Source organism: Equus przewalskii, chromosome 14 (assembly GCF_037783145.1).
Source record: "Equus przewalskii isolate Varuska chromosome 14, EquPr2, whole genome shotgun sequence".
NCBI lineage: Eukaryota > Metazoa > Chordata > Mammalia > Perissodactyla > Equidae > Equus > Equus przewalskii.
In genome coordinates, this window is record NC_091844.1 from 60,521,646 (window position 1) to 60,542,055 (window position 20,410).

Here is a 20,410-nt window from a genome sequence, read left to right on the forward strand (position 1 = left end):
AGAGCATCGCTTTTGAGTAATGTTCAGACAGGTAAATATCAGCTGAGCTAGAATATTTTCTCATCAACCCCAAAGCTATAAACTGGTGAGGAGTTAGTTCTAGTTCTTGGCCACGTAGATCTCAACATTGGCTCCCTTTATGGTTTCAAAGGAAATAGAGAACAATATTGCCTTTAAAGGAATTATCTTCAGTTTCTTAGGCTCAATCATAGAAATATTTTGTTTAATATGGGACAAATCATTGAAATACAAGACAACATGCATTGGAGTAGTACATAAGGAAATTTTGACAACATATATTCCTGAAGATGGGTTTCCATGCTGTCAAGAGATCGACAAAGCATATGGGGGAAAATCTTATTTTCTATTACCGACGTCAGATTTACTTTTCAAAATATGAACTCATCATTCAGGACCCAATTATGTCCCACCACCTACATCAAGTATTTGATTATTACAATCCAAAGATATGGCTCCTATCAACTCCTAGGTATTTACTGCCTCTACACACTCACACTGCCTTATAAACATACTTATTTATTTATTTTTCAATTTTTTTTATTGTGGTAAATCACACAACATAGAATTACCATCTTAACCATTTGTAAGTATACTGCTCAGTGGGATTAACTACCTTCATTTTATTGTGCAACCATCATCACCATCCATCTCCAGAACTCTTTTCACTTACAAAACTGAACCTCTATACCCGTTAAATAGTAGCTGTTCTCTAATCATGCTTACTTTTTATATGGTATAAACGATTTCCCGTGAGTCTTATCACTCCAACTACATTGTAAACCCCTCTTAGGGAGCAGCTATGCGTTAATTATATAACACACACATAAACTACTTATTGTCAGGCACTGTTCTAAAAGTGCTTTGCAAATAGTAACTCACTTAAGTATTCATCTTTGTACGTTTCACAGGGTCTAGCACGTGCTTTGCACGTGGGAGACATAAAATATTTGCGGAATGAATTTCGGTACCACTTAAGCGTTTCCAAGCGACTCTGGTTGCTATTTTGGTCGGAAAGTTACAAAAAGAGCAGGTTATCCCGGGGAAATAACTTCGGGTATCACCTGACCCTAGGTCGCCAGTTTAAAGAAGCCCTTTATTTTCTCCACATTTCGACCAGGTTCCCAGCGAGGGAAGCTGAAGGAAGCTATTTCTGAATGACAGAAAATAGACAAAGTGACTCAATGCAGTTTAGGTTTTGCTTTCTAGGGAGACCCGCGGTCAACTCCGAGAAGACTCGGGCACAGAGAAGACCCCCACGCTGCGCGGCTCAGGACGGGTCAGCGCGGGCGCCCGAGGGAGGGGCGGGGCCGGCGTGGGCGGGGCGGGGCGCAGGGGGCGGGGCCTCCGGCGGGGCGGGGCCGGCCTGGGCGGGGCGCGCGACAGCACAGGGCGGCGATGGCGGCGGACGGGGACTGGCAGGATTTCTATGAGTTCCAGGAGCCGGCCCGGAGCCTCCAGGACCAGGAGAACTGTAACGCGAGCCCCGAGGCCGGGGCAGGGCCGGGCGGGGGAGGCGACGGCTTCCCGGCGCTGGCCTGCAGCTTGGAGGAGAAGCTGAGCCTGTGTTTCCGCCCCTCGGGGCCGGGCGCCGAGCCCCCAAGGGCGGCCGTGCGGCCCATCACCGAGTGCAGCCTCCTGCAGGGGGACGAGTGAGTGCGGGCCCGGCCGGGAGCGGGCGGGAGCCTCCCCTGCCCTCGTCCTGCCCTCGCCCCGCCGGCCGGCCCTCGGTCCGCAGTCTCGGCGGGACTCCGGCCGCTGGCTCCTCCCCGCGCCCTCCTTCCGCCTCCAGCGAGCGGGGAGCCCGCCCCTCTCCGCGGCCCCACCGCTCCCCCGGGCTTTCGGCCTCCGCGCGCTGGGCGATTTAAATCCCGGCTCCCCGCCCCCCCCGCCCCCTCCCCCCGTCTCGTTAAACCTCTGGCAGTTCACTCCTGCTCCCTAGAAACCAAGCCATGTTTGGTGTAGAGGAGAATTTCCTTGTACAAAGCCGGTAGAGACAGTACCTCTTCGGGCACGTGTGTAGCCATTCATTCATTGACCTGGCATTTATTAAGCGCCCGTTAAGTGCCAGAGGCTCCTTCGCACCAGAAATACCAAGATGATGGGACATTGTCCCTTTCAAGTGGGGCGCAACCTAGGATGGGAGCTACATTTGTAAACAGATATTTGTATGAGTGTGACAGGTGACTCTAATGGATATACGGGCAAAATATAGGAGATTTAAAAGGGCTGTGTGGGAGAGTCAGGAAAGACTTCTTACAGAAAGAAATGTGAAAACTGGATGCTGATGGATGAGTGGGAGTTTCCTTGGCAGGTGAAGCAAGTTGTAGCATTCTAGCTCGAGAATATAGCACGTGCAAAGGTATCAACGTTGAAGCAGCATTTATGCCACAAGAATTTGTTGGGTCCATCTGAGAGCCCAGGTAGAGTGCAGGCCCCCACAGAGGCAAAAAGGAAAGGCTCTGGTTATGCCTAAACACGTAATTACAGTTGGCCCTCCATATTCGGGGGTTCCGTATCGGGGATTCAAATCAAGGGAAGGCCTAAGGTGGTACTGTGCCTGCACTGAACATGTACAGACATTTTTTTCTTGTCATGATTCCCTAAACAATACACTGTAACAACTATTTACATAGCATTTACATTGTATTAGGTATTTTAAGTAATCTAGAGATGATTTAAAGTATATAGGAGAATGTGAGTAGGTTATATGCAAATATCAGACCATTTTATCTGAGGGACTTGAGCATCTGCTGATTTTGGTATCCTCAGTGGTCCTGAAACCAGTTCCCTGACTGTCTTCTACGGCGTCGTCTAAGTACAATCATAGGAGATGCACAGGGATGGATAAGAGCTTGGGGGAGAGAGGGGCAGAGTTCCTTGGGGCACTTTATTTAACCACCCTGAACCCCAACTGTAGTTTGGTTAAATAAGGGTTGTAATTATGTACCACGTTTTATCTCAAAACACGGTAAAAGGAATGGTGAGAGTGAGGGAAGCTGAGCATGTGGTGTAACAGGAGACGAAGCCCTGGAGAGGCTGAGGGTGAAATTAATGGAGTAAACACTAAGGACATGGGTAGGGATGGGAGAGATTAGAGATTAGGGAAGAGTTCTTGAGTGGATCCATGGGCATTGAGAGGGGGCTTCCAGCCTGATGGTCTCTTTTCCTCTGCGAATCAGGAGATTTATCAGAATAAGGTAGGAAGCTTGAGAAGAGGGAGTTGGGAATGGCTGAGCAGTGGTGAGGGCCCAGCTAGCTTGGAGACCGTATCTTTTCATTGGTGCCTCTGTACAGTGTGCTGCCCAGGTATAGAGGGAAGAGTTTATGGTTGGTTTTTATGCACACAGATATGCATGCAGTCAATGGCAAAAGATGCCCCTTTTGAAAGTCTGTTCCCAAAGAGAAGATCGTTTATATATGTAGACTTATATGCTCTGAATCACTGGGACTCAGGACTTATTCTGGATTTTAAAATTGTGTATTTGGGTTTACCGAGTCACTTCTCATAACAAATTAGTGGTTTGTACACATATAGTTAAGATTCCCTGTTTTTTTTTCTGTCTGGAAAGTAGTCTATTTTTAGCATTTGCTTAAAGCTTAGGTTGATGTAAAACTTAAAAAAGAATATTTTGTTACTCTTGATAATGGTTTTTAATAGATTCTTTGTTGGTGGTAATACATGTTGCTTGATTTGAGAATGCATGATAAATCTCTTTCTCTCTTTTCAGGGCCTGGGGCTGGTCACCACTCTCATTGTCCCCTGTAAATCTGCTCTCCATTGCTTGAGTCTATCCCTGCTCCTTTTGCAAGAGAGAACTGAGAATTCTCTTACAGAGATAGTGTCTTGCCTTAGGGTACTTTGTTTGACTTCTCTGAGCCCCAGGTTTAGTTTTGGTTAAATATGGATTGTATTTTCTGCTAAGGTTTTCTTTGGAAGGGTCTGGTGCAGCATTCAATGTCAGTGGGACTTTGACCTCCTTGGAACAGAGCTGCTTGCCGGTTGTTTTTTATGACTGGTTATAATGCTTTATTAAGATAAGGATGAAGGTAATTCCTGTCTTGACTGGAGAATTCTAGAAATCTCTCACTTAAGGCAGCCCTCTGTCCTTCCACCTACAATTGTTCTGACTTTGGTGGAGACAGAGTACTGTTAATTGTCCTTCACTTTCTTGGAAGATCAAATTCACCCACAGTCGCTTCTTCTAGGTGAAGTATTCCCCTCCACTTGTCCTTTTATCACAGCCTCATTTAAGAAGGAACAGACAAGCAGACAAAATAAACCCCAAAACTCTGGACGGTCTTCATGTCCTAGAATATCCTGTCGGAGTTGCTGACCAGGGTTAGGTGTATCGTCAGTGGCTCAGTGTTGCAAAGTCTTTCGTCCAGGAAGCTGTGGGCCAGAAACCCAGCACTTTTAGCAGTCCCGAGCTTTTGCCTCCAATTCAAGCACGTTGGCAGCAGGGAGATTATGATTCCAGCAGAGAGGAGAATAGGACTGAACCATGCGTTTGGGAGATTTGCTGGGTAAACGAGCCAGTTGTCTAGAGCTTTTGGGTTCACGTTTTCATTGAGGCTGATGTGCGTTCCAAAGCCAAGCATCATTTTGGGATTTTCTGTTTTTGGCAGTTGTCACATTGCTTCTCTTTAGCACCAAATCCCTATTCATTAAATCTAGTGTGTTACTTCTCTATTTTTAAGCTTGCATTCTTATTTTTGTGCCCCTAGCAGTCTTGTTTTTGTATACTAGTGGCTTACACTCTTGGAAAAAAACTCACCCAGTTATTTAATAGTTTATTTACTTAGATACCTGTTATAAGTTTTAGAGTTTTTTCCTTTATGATATCTACGTATGTATCTCTGGGCACTAAGTAGCTTATATGTATAGTGTTTAACTTTACTTACTCCAGTTAAATTTCATCTCTTTTTTATTTCTGAACTCTTTTTTTCCACATAATACCATGTTTTTTTATGCTGATTATTACTTGGTACCAAACCCCGAATTTTGGTCATGGAATTGGAGTTTGCTGTCCTTATCTGGTGTGGTTTGGGACTCTCCCCAATACAGCTCGTTTGAATTAATGCTTAGAGTAATAGAGCTGGAAGGAATGTCTGTTATTCTTGTCCAAGCCTCTCATTTTATAGAATGGCAGCTAATCCCTAGAGAGGTTAAAGGACATGGCCAAAGACTCATTGTTTGAGGAAGAATGGAGATGAGGGTCTGTGTTCCCTGAATTTTAGTCGTGTCCTATTGCTTCCCCAAAATGCTGTTTGGTGCTAAGGTGGGGTAACCGCATTGGATATAACCTGTGTGCATTTTATTGTGAACTCCCTTTCTTTCCCTTTTCATTTTATTTTAGTCCTTAGCCTACTGTATTACAAATTAGATAGCAAACTCTGGTCTCACATTGGGCCTGAATCCTTTCTCCTGAAAGAGTAACAAACTTTCGGTTAGAGAGACACTATTCACTGCCTGAGATGGTCCGTATGTTTGGAAGTTGTAGAAGAAAAATGAGTGTCAGGCACGGGGCATTTACTAGCTGTGTGGCTCTGGAAACATTACTTAAGCTCCCTGTGCTTTAGTTTGCTCATCTGTAAAATGGGAATAATAACGGTTCTCCATAACATTGTTTTTTGAGGATTAAATAAGTTAAGATATGTAAATTGCTTACAACAGTGCCTGGCACGTAGTACAGTAGAAGTGTTAGCTGTTGACTTTGGGAGAGTTTTCTATTTCACTTCGTCTTCCCTCAGGACGTCTTGTCAGCCCGATTATATGATTTTCATTTAGTCTTATTAGGGAGGCTCTACTTTGTTGACGTTTTTCTGAGAAACAATGGGCGTTTTATTTTTTTGCTTTGATTTTCTTTTGTTCTTTCTTTTTTCCCTCTAGTACTGGAAATTTGTTTAATAAAAGATGTATAGAATGTTCCCTTGCATTGATTGTACTTCTCTTCTTTTGAAGGATTTGGAATGCCCTGACAGATAATTATGGAAATGTAATGCCTGTAGACTGGAAGTCTTCACATACCAGAACCCTGCATTTGCTTACTCTGAACCTCTCAGAAAAAGGGGTAAGTTAGGAATCGAACCAATAGTTTCTGACTAACTGATTCTGATAATGAAACTAGAAAGTAGCATTTCTGTTTAACACAAATGCATTGAGTTGCCTCCAGTTTCCACGCGTATAGCAGTTGCAGCGGCCCTGTGTTGCTGTCTTGGCTCTGCTGCTGACAACTTACTAGCACTTTCCTCCAGTTCCTCCGCAGCGCACAGTTGCTTTTGTATGTTTCGCTAAATTTCCATCACCTATGTACGAACACCAATGATCAGCACTTTTTCCAGCTTCAATAACACAGTTTTGATATGCTGAGAACACTCAGTGAGCATCTTAGCCTTTGATTTAATACATTGAGGGTACTGGAATATCAACATAGAGTTAACTTTCTGATGAGTTCACTGACTGCTGGTTATGACATGTTTTCCAAAGACCATGTATTCCTGTGAATATTGGGGAACCTTTAAACGACATTTCAGTTCTTGGCTTCTTAATGTGTTCTTGGCTCGCTGTTTGAGGCTGCTGTGGCTGCCTTGGTATTGTCAAGTGAAGATGGCTTGAGTAAGAAGTGTGAGCACAGGTGATAGGACAGCAAGGGGGACAGAAAAGGGAAGAATTGCTTTAAGTGGAAAATCACAGTGTCACGTTTATTTAAAGCTGATGAGAAACGTAGCCAAATTATGTAAGTTTCAGGGCCTGACTATTTAAGTTCCTTATCAAATAACAATGTAAACTGATGCCAGATCTTTTGGCATGCTCTCTATTTCACTAAGTGTATTTGTGTAATTATTGAGAGTCTAATGCAGTAGGGCTCTCAGTATTTTTCTTTTTAATTTAAATTTTCCTTTCTTTTTTTTCTTTTTCCTGAGGAAGATTCGCACTGAGCTAGCATCTGTGCCAGTCTTCCTCTATTTTGTATTGGGTTGCCCCCACAGCATGTCTGCTGACAAGTAATAGTTCTATGCCCTGGAACTGAACCCAGGCCACTGAAGCGGAGTTTGCAAAACTTAACCACTAGGCCACGGGTCTGGCCCTGGGTTCTCAGTGTTTTAAATAGTATTGTTAATGTTTTGTGAAAATAGTTTTCTTAAATATGTGATTCAGAAAAGCCTGCTGCCTGTTATATGCTAATAAAATACAGAATTCTGACTGTATTTCCCAGTGTTCTACTAGGTATAGAATTCTTACTGTTTGTTCCAATTAACCCTGTTAAGCTGTTCTGCAGACTACCTCACATACATTTAGTGAAAAGGAGTAAAACAAGATATCATACGTCCTGTCTTCTGTTTATTTAGATCTTAGCTATCATTTTGGGCTTAGTTCAAGTTTCCCTTCCTCCCTGAAGCTTCCTATTACCGTTTTAGCCTTTGCTGATCTCATGGAATTATGCAATTTTAGAGTTGGAAGGGACTTTAAAGGACACTTAATCCGACCTCTCACTTGGGAGGAATCGCCATCTACAGCATCTCTGACAGATGGTCATTTAGCCATGGCCTAAATCCCTGCACGGAAGGAAAACACACTCCTCTCTGTGGGAATCGGTTACACTCTTGGTGTGAAAATCTTAAAGGACTTGTCTGTCCCACAGAATGTAGCCCCATTGTCTGCTAGGTGCTAGTCCCCACAGCGCTGTGTCCATGTCTCAATCACTATTGTGTTCTCTTATTAATCATATGTTTCTGGGTCTGTCATCAGATTGTGACTTCCTGGTAGGTATCTCTATATTTGTCATTTTAGTAACTACCACTCTGCCTGGTACATACTGAGTACTAAGACAAGTGTTCGTTGAATGAATGAATGAATGATCTCGCCAGTGAGACTATAAGATCAGAGACCATGATGAACAATTCTTTTTTTAAAGAAGTATTTTCTGTATTATTTATCATAGTGCTGAATCCACAATAGCCAGTCAATGAGTAATTTTTTGTTTGACATATTAAAAAATAGCACAGAAGAGATCCTTTCATAGTTCGAAAGGGAAGTACATTGGCAGCACAATCGGGACACTCTCATCCAGTTTCATTGAATTAAACGTATACTATCTTGTATTTTCAATTCCAGAGTAATGGTATAGCCAAGGGCAGTGACTAGTAATGGCTGGGAGTTTAGTCCTACTACTCATTGTAAAACCCAACTTGGAAAACTCAGCAGGTTAAAGTGGACAGGTGATCATCCATCTGTCATCTGTCTCTTGACGTGACGACCCTGGTGATGAATACAGCGGAAATTAGAACTCTGTTCCTCAGGCAGGAGTTGCACCTGCAGAACAAAAGGGCAACACGGAAGTCTGTAAGAAGCAGCCATGTTACTCTATTAGATAGCATGTAATTACATTTTCTTTTACCTGGGAAAATTATTTTATTTATCATTGCCAGCTGTGTGCTCTATTCCTATAACTGAACTGTGCAAAATTTACCTTTTGGAAGCATTCTTTAGATTATCCCAATTGTAAACTAAGGTCTATAGGAAATTTTTTTCTTGGTAAAGGGAGAAGAAATTTCTTTTGCTAAACATTCAGGAAAACCACAGTTTGCTAGATTTCAGTTCTTAATTTTTCTTTCACTGATGTTTAAAATGGCGTAGTTCTAAATTTGATGAGGCTTTTCTAGAGTGAGACAACTTGTACATTCCAAATTCTTGCGTAGGTACATTTTTTCCATTTGAGGCAGCTTCAGTTTCATACAGGGCAACAACACCGCGAGCTCCATATCTAACCCTGGCACAGGAAGGAGTGATGGGAATGCTTGGCAACAAGGAGGCACATTGATGCCGAATGGGAGAATGAATAATTATACCCATGACAGCCAAGGTTAGTTTTCAAAGGCCGAAAGAGATTCCACCCCTTAGCATATGCCATCTCTGTGGGGAATGGGCTTGGCTGTTTCCCTGGAAAGATGATCTGGGATCATTAGTTCTGTTGTTATGGAAATTTGTTCTAATGGTTTAGTGGTATCACTCACGTTTGTTAATAGCTGTAAACCTATTCTAAATCCAGTGCCATTCTTGATCATCCTTATTTGGTAGAATGCTTCTAAATCGTTTTACCTTAGGAACATCTCGGGTGCCATCTTCATCCACCCACCATGAGCGTTTCTTGAAGGACAGGGACTTAGTTTATGCACATTCATATCTTCAAGAGTAGAAACAGGAGGAAGATAATAACGTCTTCCTTAGGAGTAATTTTACAATTAAAACTTTTGCTTGTTTATAAGAGAAAAAATAAAAGTATGGTCCTCAAGTTACAACATAGAGCAGTGTTTCTGGGGGTGTTGAAATTTAAAGATCAGTGAAGGTAATTGTTTGGTTACTCCACATCGTCCATACCCCCTTAGGATCATATTGTGGCACTTTGCATCTCCACTCAATCTTGAAGTCAACATCCTCTCTTATCAACAGCCTAATGTGTTGACCTTTCTCCTTTCTTATTAAAAGGATAACTGTCATAGTTTAAAAAGTAGACTAGAACTATAGGACTTCACGTGAAAAAGCAGCCTCTGCCCTACTTACCCCATCCTTGATTTCCACTTATCAGAGGCAGCCACTTTCGAGTACTTCAACTGTTTCTTCTAACAAATGACATGCTCATATCATTTTACTTGATTTTATTTTATTTTATTATTTATTTTTTTTTAAGATTTTGTTTTTCTCCTTTTTCTCCCCAAAGCCCCCCGGTACATAGTTGTATATTTCGTTGTGGGTCCTTCTAGTTATGGCATGTGGGACTCTGCCTCAGCGTGGTCTGATGAGCAGTGCCATGTCCGCGCCCAGGATTCGAACAAACGAAACACTGGGCCGCCTGCAGCGGAGCGCGCGAACTTAATCACTCGGCCACGGGGCCAGCCCCTTGATTTTATTTTTTTAATGTTAGACTTTATCCATTTGCTTTCTACCCCGAGGATGGGGGTTTAGCTCTCTCATAGCGCTCCCTCCAACTCCCAACACTAACCCTCAAGAAACTTTCCTTTCCCCATCTTCTCAATATAATTATGTCAAAATATTTGATTAAGCTTCATCATTTATATTGACCAAATGTTCACAGTTGACCCGTTTTAGTACATTATGATTAAACTTCCTCATGTAATTTTTTGTTTTTTCTTAGGGCAATAATAACCGTTTCTTTGTGGTTTATTTAGGTTATCATTAACTCACTGATTCAGCCTCAGTAGAGCTATAAAACTCATTTTAGTAAGTGAAATACACTAGATAATCTCTTAGTCTCTCTCATGCTTTTCTTGATTTCCTCTGCAGTCAGTAACAATTCTAGTCTGAACTGGTTACTCTAGTTTAGCCTGACAGCCATCATTCTGGGATCTTCACTTTACTGTCATTACAACAATTCCCTTCCCCTCTTTTTTGTGTTAGATCGCACATCTACTTCCTTTTTGGTTTTCCTCCTGGTTTTAATGGAGCATATTCTACAGTAGCTTTCTGAGAAAGGGTGCATGAGAGGTAAATACTTGGAGAACTTGAATGTCTGAAAATGTCTTTATTCTAAGCTTCCCTCTAATTGTGAGTTTAGCTGGATGTAGGATTCTATGGTGGAATTTATCGAAACACGAAAATTACAGTGATTGTTTTCTAGCTTCTATTGTTGATCTCTGAGAGGGTTCAGATGACATTTTGATTCCTGATCCTTTTAATGTGATGGTTTTTTCTCTCTGGAAGCTTTTAGGTTCTTTTTTTCTCAGTCTTCTGGAATTTCATGATGCCATGCTGAAGGCCACGGCCAGGCCTTTCCTAGGCTAATGGTGCAGTGAGAACTAGCATGAGGAGCTGTGTCATTCCTGTGGCGCAACATGGAGTTGCATTATGTGGTAGCAGGTAGACCCTAGAGTGCTGATGTGGCTGCTCTCCCAGCCTAATGTGAGGAAAGGGAACACGCCAGTGGTTCCTCCGCACTTCTCCCCTGCAGGTTTTCATTCTGTGGGCTGTGTTCACCATTAAACTTCGGATGTTCCTGTATGAGGAGCTAGGTTGGCAATAGGGACCTACAATACTCAAGTGTATCCTCAGTTTTATATATATCCTCTGCATTGATAGAATAATTTTCCCAGGTGAAATATTATTTTTTAAATTATATTCTGTCTAATAGAAGTACACAGTTGCTTTTACCTGCTTCCTTTTTGCCCATTTGTTCTTTGGGAACTCACTGTGTGCCCCTCCTTCCTGAAGAGCAGTGTTCTAATTTCAGTTCTGTTCATCATCTGAACATGTCACATGAACGTGTCATGTCACATTAGATGGATGATAGATTGATGATCACTTGTCCATTTTAATCTGCTGAGTTTTCTAGATAAGGCTTTTATAATTAGTACTAGTCCCTAACTCTAAGTCATTATTAAAGGGACTGTGTCTATGGATGTGGGCAGGGTTAAAGGACACCCAGCGAGGCATGGTGTGATACCCCAGGGCTGGCAACAGCAAGCCGTACTCGCACCCCTGGGCATGAAGAGGTAAGGAGAGGGAGAAGTTAGCAGAACCAGGAGAGAGTAGCTGTCGGGGAGAGGTCTTCTTGGCAGGAGCTGTAGCCTTTGGCGGGCTGGCAGGGAGGAGACAGCAGAATAAGTGCCCGGTCCTCATCCTCCCACCTTCCAGTCTCCTGCTAGTCCCTACCAGTGGTGTTTAACCCAGCTGGAAGCCAGGAGTCAAAGGCATCCTTTGATGTAGTCCACAGAGGTCAGCCTCCTGGGGCACAGAGCAGGGGGGAAAAATGGAGGTGAGGCAAATGGGAAATCTCCAGCACAGTTAGGTTTAAAGATGTGTTTGGAACCCAGAGATCTTCTCTTTTCAGAAGAAGAGATGTTCAACTGGAAGGGCTATGTGTGACTGTCATGGACGTTTCCTGTGTGCCAGGGAGTTCATTACTTTCACTCTGAATGTTAGAAGTTAGTTTGCAAGTAACTAACTTTTATGTTTTCTCTGGAATTTTAACATATGCCAATCTTACTATTAGATTGTTAACTAAATAATATTTGCTGCCAACTCTGCCCATCTCCGCTCTCTATTTGCTAAAATTCCCTACCGCTTTGAGCAAATGCCATATATTTTAATATTTATCAGTCAGCTTTTACAGCGCTCTTTCCCCATAGAAACAGCAGCTAAGTGTGTATCTGTATCGGGCAATAGGTGCTGCCTGCAGCACCTCAGCAAGTTCATATTTATTCTTCCTCTCATTTTTGTTTGAGATGAATATGTAAAGCACTTCACACGCTGCCTAGAACAGGGCAGTTGTGATGATTTCTCCCTTTGGAGGGAAATTCTCGGCAGATGACTTCTTTACCTCTGCAGTCTTCTTTACCTGGACACTTCAACGTTGTTTTGATCAGAATGTCCTGCTTTTAACAGCGGGTATTTTTGTTTTTAGATAAGTGACAGTTTGCTGTTTGATACATCAGACGATGAGGAGCTGAGGGAACAGCTGGATATGCATTCCATCATCGTCTCCTGCGTGGATGATGAGCCCCTCTTCACTGCGGATCAGGTATGACAGAGAAATTCAGCAACGAAAGGAAAGGGGAACCTCGAGCTGAAAAATGATTTCCTATTTTGGCAATAAGTGATGGGTTATTGAAATTTACTGACTTTTCCTGTATTTTCTGGTTATATAAGCTAATAGTTACTCCTCCACTGAGAAAAGAAGAAAGCATTTGTAATCTGAAGCAGATGGGATTATGGTAGTTGGGAAGATTTTCCAATATAGGTAGTTTTCCAAAATAAGCATTGTTAAAACAGGACAGCAAGTTACTAAGGGAGGGTTATTGCTTACTCTGAAATCCGAAAAAATATTGTGGTTTTTTTTTCTTTCTTTGGATTTAGCCAGCCATGTGCAAACTATAATGTATCTGTGCAGAAATTATCTGGTTTCTCTGAAGCCTATGTAAAAGTCAGTAGCACTTATTAGAACCACATATTGTGTACCCTAGAAAGAAGTGAGCATTATTCCTATGGAATGCTCTAATAATGCCAACCCTGTATTCACTTAAAACCAGTTGAATCAGCTTTCTCATTTTCTGAATACTCTTCCCACTTCTGTTGTATTGTCAAAATGTGATGCAAGAACTTCTTCCTGAAATAAAATGTTCTGTGGCTACTCAGACCGTGAATTCTATCACACTATATTTTTAGGCTGGAAGGACAAGGCCAGTAAAGAGATATATTATGGCAAGGTCAGGAGGAGTACATTAAAAATGTGGCATTTTGATGCTCCTTAGTCATGTTTGTGGTTGGATTCTTGTAGGCACGGAAAGAGCGGTGCTTAAAAAGCAAGATAGTAGGTTAGAGGGCTTGAAGATAAAAAGACGTGACCCCAAGAAATCATTGTCTCCCCAGCAATCTGCCTGAAAACCATAAGCTGTCTCTGTTTTTAAGACTTAGAGAAATGGATTCTGTAGCCTTCTTCAGTGTCTCATTTTACAATGCCTATTTTGGAAAATTGTACTAATTAACATAATCCCCATCTCGTTCAGGTTTATTTTTATTTTTCCTCCATATAAGTGTTATATGTTAAGCTTGCTGATTCTTGTTATTGTATTTTTTCTGATAGTTTTTTAAAAAAACTCTTAGGTCTGTTTTTTCTAACCGTTGAGTAATTTTTCTGGCTTTCTTTAAAATTTTTGCTGAGTTCTATCTACTTCTCAACTTTTGGAATCTGTAACAGGACAAGACACTGTTGTAAGATTTGAGCAACATTGCATATGACAGTAGATCGTTGTTTAAAAGGCAAATATGTTTCTGAAACTTTCCTGCTTTTGTGCAGCTTTTTTTTTTCTCTTTTAAGCTTCTACATTTTAAGTAATTTTTAAATATCCTTTTTTCTTTTGTTGAATTAATATATGAAATTCTTTTTCTGCTGTTAAAGGAAAATATTGCTGCCATAGAGGTAATTTCTTACTTTCTCTTTAAGTTTTTTTATACTGTTGTATTTTATAAATTTTATGTCATTTTGATTAAATGGCTTTAAACTGAGCACTTGCATGTGGTATATGGTCAATTTTCTGTCATTTGCTTTCTTTTAACTGTAACTATGATCTGGTACTTGCATGTCTAAAGTCAATTAAACATGTGTTTGTAGCACCATTTCTCAGACATTGCAAGATCCGATAGGGCCTCCTGAATCATGATGGACATATTAAATCATATTCTATTTTGTTTTGTGTTTGGTATATTGTAAATTTTTCTGGATAAACCATGTTCACTCTTACAATCAAAATTTTGATTATTCAAACACCGATTCCTGCACACTGTTGGTTAATGGAAACTTGAGTGTCCTTCTACTTTTGTTGCTTCAGGTGAGCGCTGTGCTTCAGTGGGATCATGTTTCCTGTGTATGTTTGATTAACAGTGGTGTGTATATTTTGGAAGGTTATTGAAGAAATCGAAGAAATGATGCAGGAATCACCGGACCCAGAAGATGATGAAACGCCCACACAGTCAGATCGGCTCTCGATGCTTTCCCAGGAAATTCAAACTCTTAAGAGGTCTAGTACAAGCAGTTATGAAGAGAGTAAGAAACCCTACTTAAATCAGTGCTCTTTGTGCTTTTTGTATATCTCAAACATATAGTGACCATCCCCAGAAATCTTTGCTACGTATCCTTCCCTGGCCCTCTGATAATACTAAGCGCACGTTTTATTGTTGCTGGGGGACTGTGCCATATTCCCCTTTGAATCCTGTATTAGTCAGCTTGGGTTGCTGTAGCAAAGTGCCCAGGCTGGGGGGCTTAAACAGCTGAAATTTGTTTGCTCACAGTTCTGGAGTCTGGAAGTCCAAGATCAAGGTGTCAGCAAATTTGACTTCTTCTGAGGCCTTTCTTCTTGGCTTGCAGACGGCCGTCTTCTCTCTGTCCTCACGCGGACTTTCTTCTGTGTGTATCTGTGTCCTGATCTTCTATAAGGTCATCAGTCACATTGGATTAGGGCACACCTTAATGACCTCATTTTAACTTAATTATCTCTGTAAAGACCGTCTCCAAATATAGTCACATTCTGAGGCACTGGGGGTTAGACATCAAAAATGTCCTGTCTCTCACGTAAGGGGAAGTGCTGAGTAAAAACTGAAATGGAGTTTCAGGGAATATTCTTCCCTTTCATCTTCCCGATCTTCAGTAAAATTCACACATTGGGGTTTATGTGATTAAATATGCATTTAGTTTAATTCTTTAAAGTTGACTTCTCTTCAGGAGTGTGCCCGCGCTCTGCTAAGTTGCTTGTGATTTCTTGTCAGCAGCTGGTTTCTGTACTCTCCCACTGCTTTGTGTTTGTTCTTTTCCTTGTACAAGCTTTTTCAGTTTTGCCTGAGGTACTATTCTTGGGATTGAGTTAGACAGGTAAACAATTTTTTTATACTTCTCAGCTATTTGAGAAGTACCTTTGTCCACCTGCCTCTACTCAGACCTGCCTACCAGAAGGTTTAGGATTCTGAGAAGATGATGAACAATTTAATTGCTTAGCATATGATTTTTGCTCTTTGGCATAAAATACCCAGTTGTGTTCCCTTGAGACATTTTTGTCTTAGTATCTGCTATGCTTGGTTTTCGTCATAGGAGTGAAAAGGCTCTCAGTATCTGAATTAAATGAACTACTGGAAGAAATTGAGACCGCCATCAAGGAATACTCTGAGGAGCTGGTGCAGCAGTTGGCCCTGCGAGATGAACTGGAGTTTGAAAAGGAAGTGAAAAACAGCTTTATTTCTGTTCTCATTGAAGTGCAAAACAAACAGAAAGAGCACAAAGAAACAGCCAAAAAGAAAAAGAAACTCAAGAATGGCGGCTCTCAGAATGGGAAGAACGAGAGAGGTCATATGCCCGGCACAGTAAGTGATGGTTTGCAGGAGGCGTTGCACACTGGGAACGGCTTCCCTGGTAATCCCAGTGCCCCGGGCCAGCAGCAGGCGGGCAGGGCCTGCGCGGGCAGGTGTGGTGTGCTTCCTGCCAGAGCGCAAAAGGGATGCTGTCCTAGAGTGCCCCTGTGCCCAGCTCCTTCAGAGAGGTGTTTTCTGGGTGAGGGTGTAATGGTTATCCAGATAATGCAATCCTGAAATGTTTAGGAGGGAAGTAAGCAGAAGGATGAGGGGCAATAAAGAAGGAGGTTATCTTAAAGAAAAGAAGCTTTAGCAGGTGACCATTTTAATAGATCAAAATGTTAATAGTGGTTATTTATGTTTGGCTGGTAGGCTTATGAATGATGTTATTTTCTTAGTTTTGCTTATTTCTTATGAGTTGTACAATAAAAAATTAAAAGGGGGTGCATTTAGAGGTAGTCAAACTGTGCTGAGCCTAGAAGCGTAGATTGATTTGTAAACTGCTTCTTCCTGATTTATCAGTGAAGTTGTTAGAGGCGGTTACGTGACATCAGCCATCTGGCCTACTATTTGGCAGACTAGAATATTACCAGCTGGTGAAAACAAGTTTAGAATATTTGAATCTTTGACTCCTGTACACAGTTTTTTGATTCCAGCTTTTTCATTTTTCTTAAGTGGTCCTATTAATTTCACTTGATGAAACTCATCATAAACATTAACTGCTAATTATATGAGACGCATTTCCTTATTGATTGTACGGCCATTTCCCTTTTCTTTGATCAGTTGAGACTTGCATTTTGCCGCCTTCATTTTGTTTGTATGCAAAGAAACGTTGGTTTTATTTTTAGAGTACAACTGTTGGGCAAAGAGATCCATGTTTCTAAAGGGAACTTACCTTTTTAATTCATGATACTGATAACACGGTAATACAAATCACCACAAACTGCTGTTATGGTTTGCAATAATATACATTCTGTCTTTGATTAAATCTTGATTTATTTTTTCTAAAGAATATTTATCAAAGAAATAGATCCCCTTCATCCGGGAAGGAGAGTGCAGTTCTGGCTTGTTGGGCCACTGGAGAGCAGCTCATACCCACGAGAAGAATCTTACCAGTTAGCTGATTCAGTGTAGTGTTTGTAACCTAGCAGCAAGTGGACTTTTTTTTAGTATAGTATCCATTTGTACATAGAAAGGACATAGCTTATAAACTGACTTTGAAAAAGTTCTTAGATATATGGTACAAAATATTTTTGAGAAATGGCAGGATTGCTTAAACAGGTGTTTATTTAGTCACTTGTAGTGACTACTTTGAAAACAAACCAACAAAAACCCAGAACATTTGTTTGACTATACAGTCCTACAAAGTTTGCTTGGAAATATCAGGGACAATGTTTTGCATCTCATATTTAAAAAGATTGTACCCTTTCAATTGCCCTATTATACAAAGGTGATTGAATAAAATGCTTAGTTAAAAAGTCATAGCATGGTTGGTAATTTCTGCCTATCAGCTTTTAGGGATTACATGGAAATCCTCCATTTACTGGTGTTAAGACTTGGCTGTGGAAAATAAATGTGTCCCTAGAAGGGTTTCGAGGCTTCTTTTTGGTAACTCTCATATAGAAAGCGTTCGAGTAGATTCATTGTGTAATTTTACAAGGCATTTATATTGAGAAATGGATTTGACAAGGCAACCTTCAGGTCTTACTTGAACTTTTATTAGTCTTGAAATAGATTCATAGTAACAGTAAATTTTTTCACAATATTTGGACTTGAGAAGCTGCTTCTTGAGTTCTGATCTACTGTTGTGTCAAAACCTTTAATTAGGCTAATAATGGCATTGCTAACCTTATGGTATCAGTTCTCTCTCTCTTTCTTAAGCCTAAAATGTTGGAGAAAGACCATCCCATCTGTGACAAGGAGCTTGAAACCTGTGATTATGAAAATAGTGGTAGGTGGCTCAAAAGAACCCTAAAGTGAAATGGCCAGTTGGATAAACAGATTCCAAAAGATACTGCCTTCCGAGACCTTTTATATAACAGGCAGTTTTGGCAAGGCCTGATCTCTATGAGTTAGCCATCATCAGTGATACTAATTTCTGAAAATTGATGACCTTTTTACACATATCATGTGTTACCTGTTTTCTAATAACCTTAGGCACATTTTTCTTCCTACGTTAGATATTTTTATTTTGTTAGCAGGACTTGGACTTCTTCCTTAAGCATGGAATAGCTTCCTTTCATATTTCCTTAAGCATGTTTCATTGAAACAAAACATCAATTTGTAATTGGTGTAACATTTTACCAGTAGTTGCTAGCTTGTTCTCTTTGGTCCAGAGATACTATAATGAAATACCTGTGTGGGAATAGAGCAGTTACACTCTTTAGGTGTTAAAAGACATGCTTTGATTCAAACATTTGCTGCAGTGAAAAAAAAAAGGGGGAGCTTAGGGATGCTATTTAGAGCATTAGAAAATTTTGGGAGAGCTTGAAGAATCCTATTAAATATTAAGGAAAATATTAAATATTTTATAAAAGTGAAATGTTATCTTGATCTGTTTTAATTTTAAAAGTGATCTGCTACATGTTGGATAAGATCACAATATTCATTCATTCAGCAGATATTTACAGTGTCTTCCCTGTCCAGGTACTGTTGAAGATATAGTGGTGAATAAAACAGACAAGGCCAGTGGCCTCTTGGACCTTATATGCTAATGAGGGAGACAGGCAATAAACAAAGGAAAGAATGAGTAGACAATGTAATTTCAGGTAGTAATAAATGCAACCAAGAAAAAAGAGGAGGGTGGGTGATAGTGATGCTGTTGGGAATCTGTTTTTGATAGGCTGGTTACTATGTCACTGCTCCTCCTGACTGGCAGGCAGGCTCTGCTGTCCCTTCCCCATTCTCTGTTGGGAGGGGAGGTTGGAAGAGTAGGTCTTCTCTTTCAGAAATGGGACTCAAGAGAGCAGAAAACTTTGTATCTGCTTTGTCGTGTTTAGCATCTGGAGAAATGGTGGGGTAGGAGATAGAGACTGGAATGGTTGAAGGGCACGGGGTGTAAGCAGTGTGGTGACCTCATGCATTTCTTTGAACTGACTATGCTGTTTTGGGCCTTGCTGCTTCCATATATGCCACTCCCTTGTTCTGGAGTGGCCCTCCTTTCCTCCTTCCCCTGTCTACTTGTTTTTTGTTTTTTTTTTTTAACTCATCCTTCAAAATCATGGTCAAGCATTGTCTTCCTTTCTTAGAACCTTCCTCGATGACTCTTCCTCTAATGCAGAATTGACTACTCTCTGCTTCTTTTGGGTTAGTATTATTCCTCTTAACTATTTCAATTAGTACTGTCATACATATTGCAAATTTTTGTCTTCATGTCTGTTTCTGTTGTTCCCTAAGGATAGGGGATGTAACTTTGTTTCCCTGGTATTCTTAGGTCCAACATTAGGTAGGCAATAAATGCTGAGTAAATGTGTGAAAGAAAGATAAACTTACAAATCTGTATTTCTGCCTTGAATCTTTCTGTCAGGTGACAAACCTATAGAGGCCGAATAGCATATCGATTAAGACCTTTGGGTTATGAGCTGTGTGAGAATCCTGCTCCTGCCACTGGGTCCATAGCCCTTTGAGTTGTGGAGGGATTAAATGAAATAATGTCTTTAAGACTAGCATATATCCTGGGTACATGCTAGTTACTTTATGTCCAAATGCCTGCTAGACAATTCTCCCTGAATGTCTCGTAGGAATTGGAAATTTATCCTATCAAATCAAAGTTACCATTTTCCTAAGTTGAATTTATTTCTTATATTTTTTCCTTTGCTTAGTGAAACTACTCATTTACCAAAACCAGTGGTATTTCTCGGTCAAAGAATATGAAGTTTTAAAGGGTTTTAAACAACCATCTTTTCAAATCATTCTACAGAAATGTAACCCACTAACAGCATAAGTGAGTGTCCATTTCCCCACACCTCCAACCAACAATGGATATTATTAGCTTTTTAATATATACTGATCTGATAGGCAAACAGTGGTTTGGTCTCTTGATCCTTTGTATGCTTTTGTGAGTTGCCTTTTATGTCAAATTTGAGATGTTTTTCGTATTTATTTATGAGGGTGCACATACTTTTGATATCATAGTACCATACTCTGTTGTGACCATTGGTTTTTCTTTCCTCTGGAAGAGTGCAGCCTTCCCAAAGGCTCGTGCACATTGTTTCCCCAGCATCTCACCCAGTTTTTGGTTCTTTACATATCACTTAATGCATATTTGTTGAATTGAAACTTCACCATAAAGGAGATAGAATCCGAGAGGATTTAGATGTAGTATTTGAATTATTGTTGATTATCAGGGATATTTTTTGCCGGTCTTCTGTTGATATCGAATAGATTCACAGGCCGTTGAATTTCAGTGGCAGTTCACACGAGTACAAGAACAAGTTGAAGTACACCAGTTATGTTTTAATTCAGTGCTGGCTGTGTCATCCAGAGTTGTCTGAAGTTGTTAAGACATTAGTGTTTACCTGCTTAGCATCATACCTT

At 40.8% G+C, this 20,410-nt stretch overlaps 1 protein-coding gene across 6 annotated transcripts in view; it reads left to right on the forward strand.

Moving 5' to 3' along the window:
- Positions 1 to 1,366: 1,366 nt before the first annotated feature.
- The window catches only part of FEZ2 (fasciculation and elongation protein zeta 2), a 38,827-nt gene continuing 19,783 nt past the window's right edge, over positions 1,367 to 20,410 (forward strand). For 2 of the 6 annotated variants that reach the window (XR_011526592.1, XR_011526593.1), the window contains exons 1-5: positions 1,377 to 1,670; positions 5,984 to 6,092; positions 12,441 to 12,557; positions 14,438 to 14,579; positions 15,618 to 19,180. Coding sequence is in view for 2 of the 6 variants with exons in the window: in XM_070574086.1 (XP_070430187.1) it covers positions 1,417 to 1,670; positions 5,984 to 6,092; positions 12,441 to 12,557; positions 14,438 to 14,579; positions 15,618 to 15,886 (891 nt within the window). In the remaining 4 variants the exon portion in view is untranslated. Of the gene's footprint in view, positions 1,671 to 5,983; positions 6,093 to 12,440; positions 12,558 to 14,437; positions 14,580 to 15,617; positions 19,181 to 20,410 lie in introns of all 6 variants that reach the window. The other 4 variants (XR_011526594.1, XR_011526596.1, XM_070574086.1 and 1 more) reach the window with 3 other exon arrangements.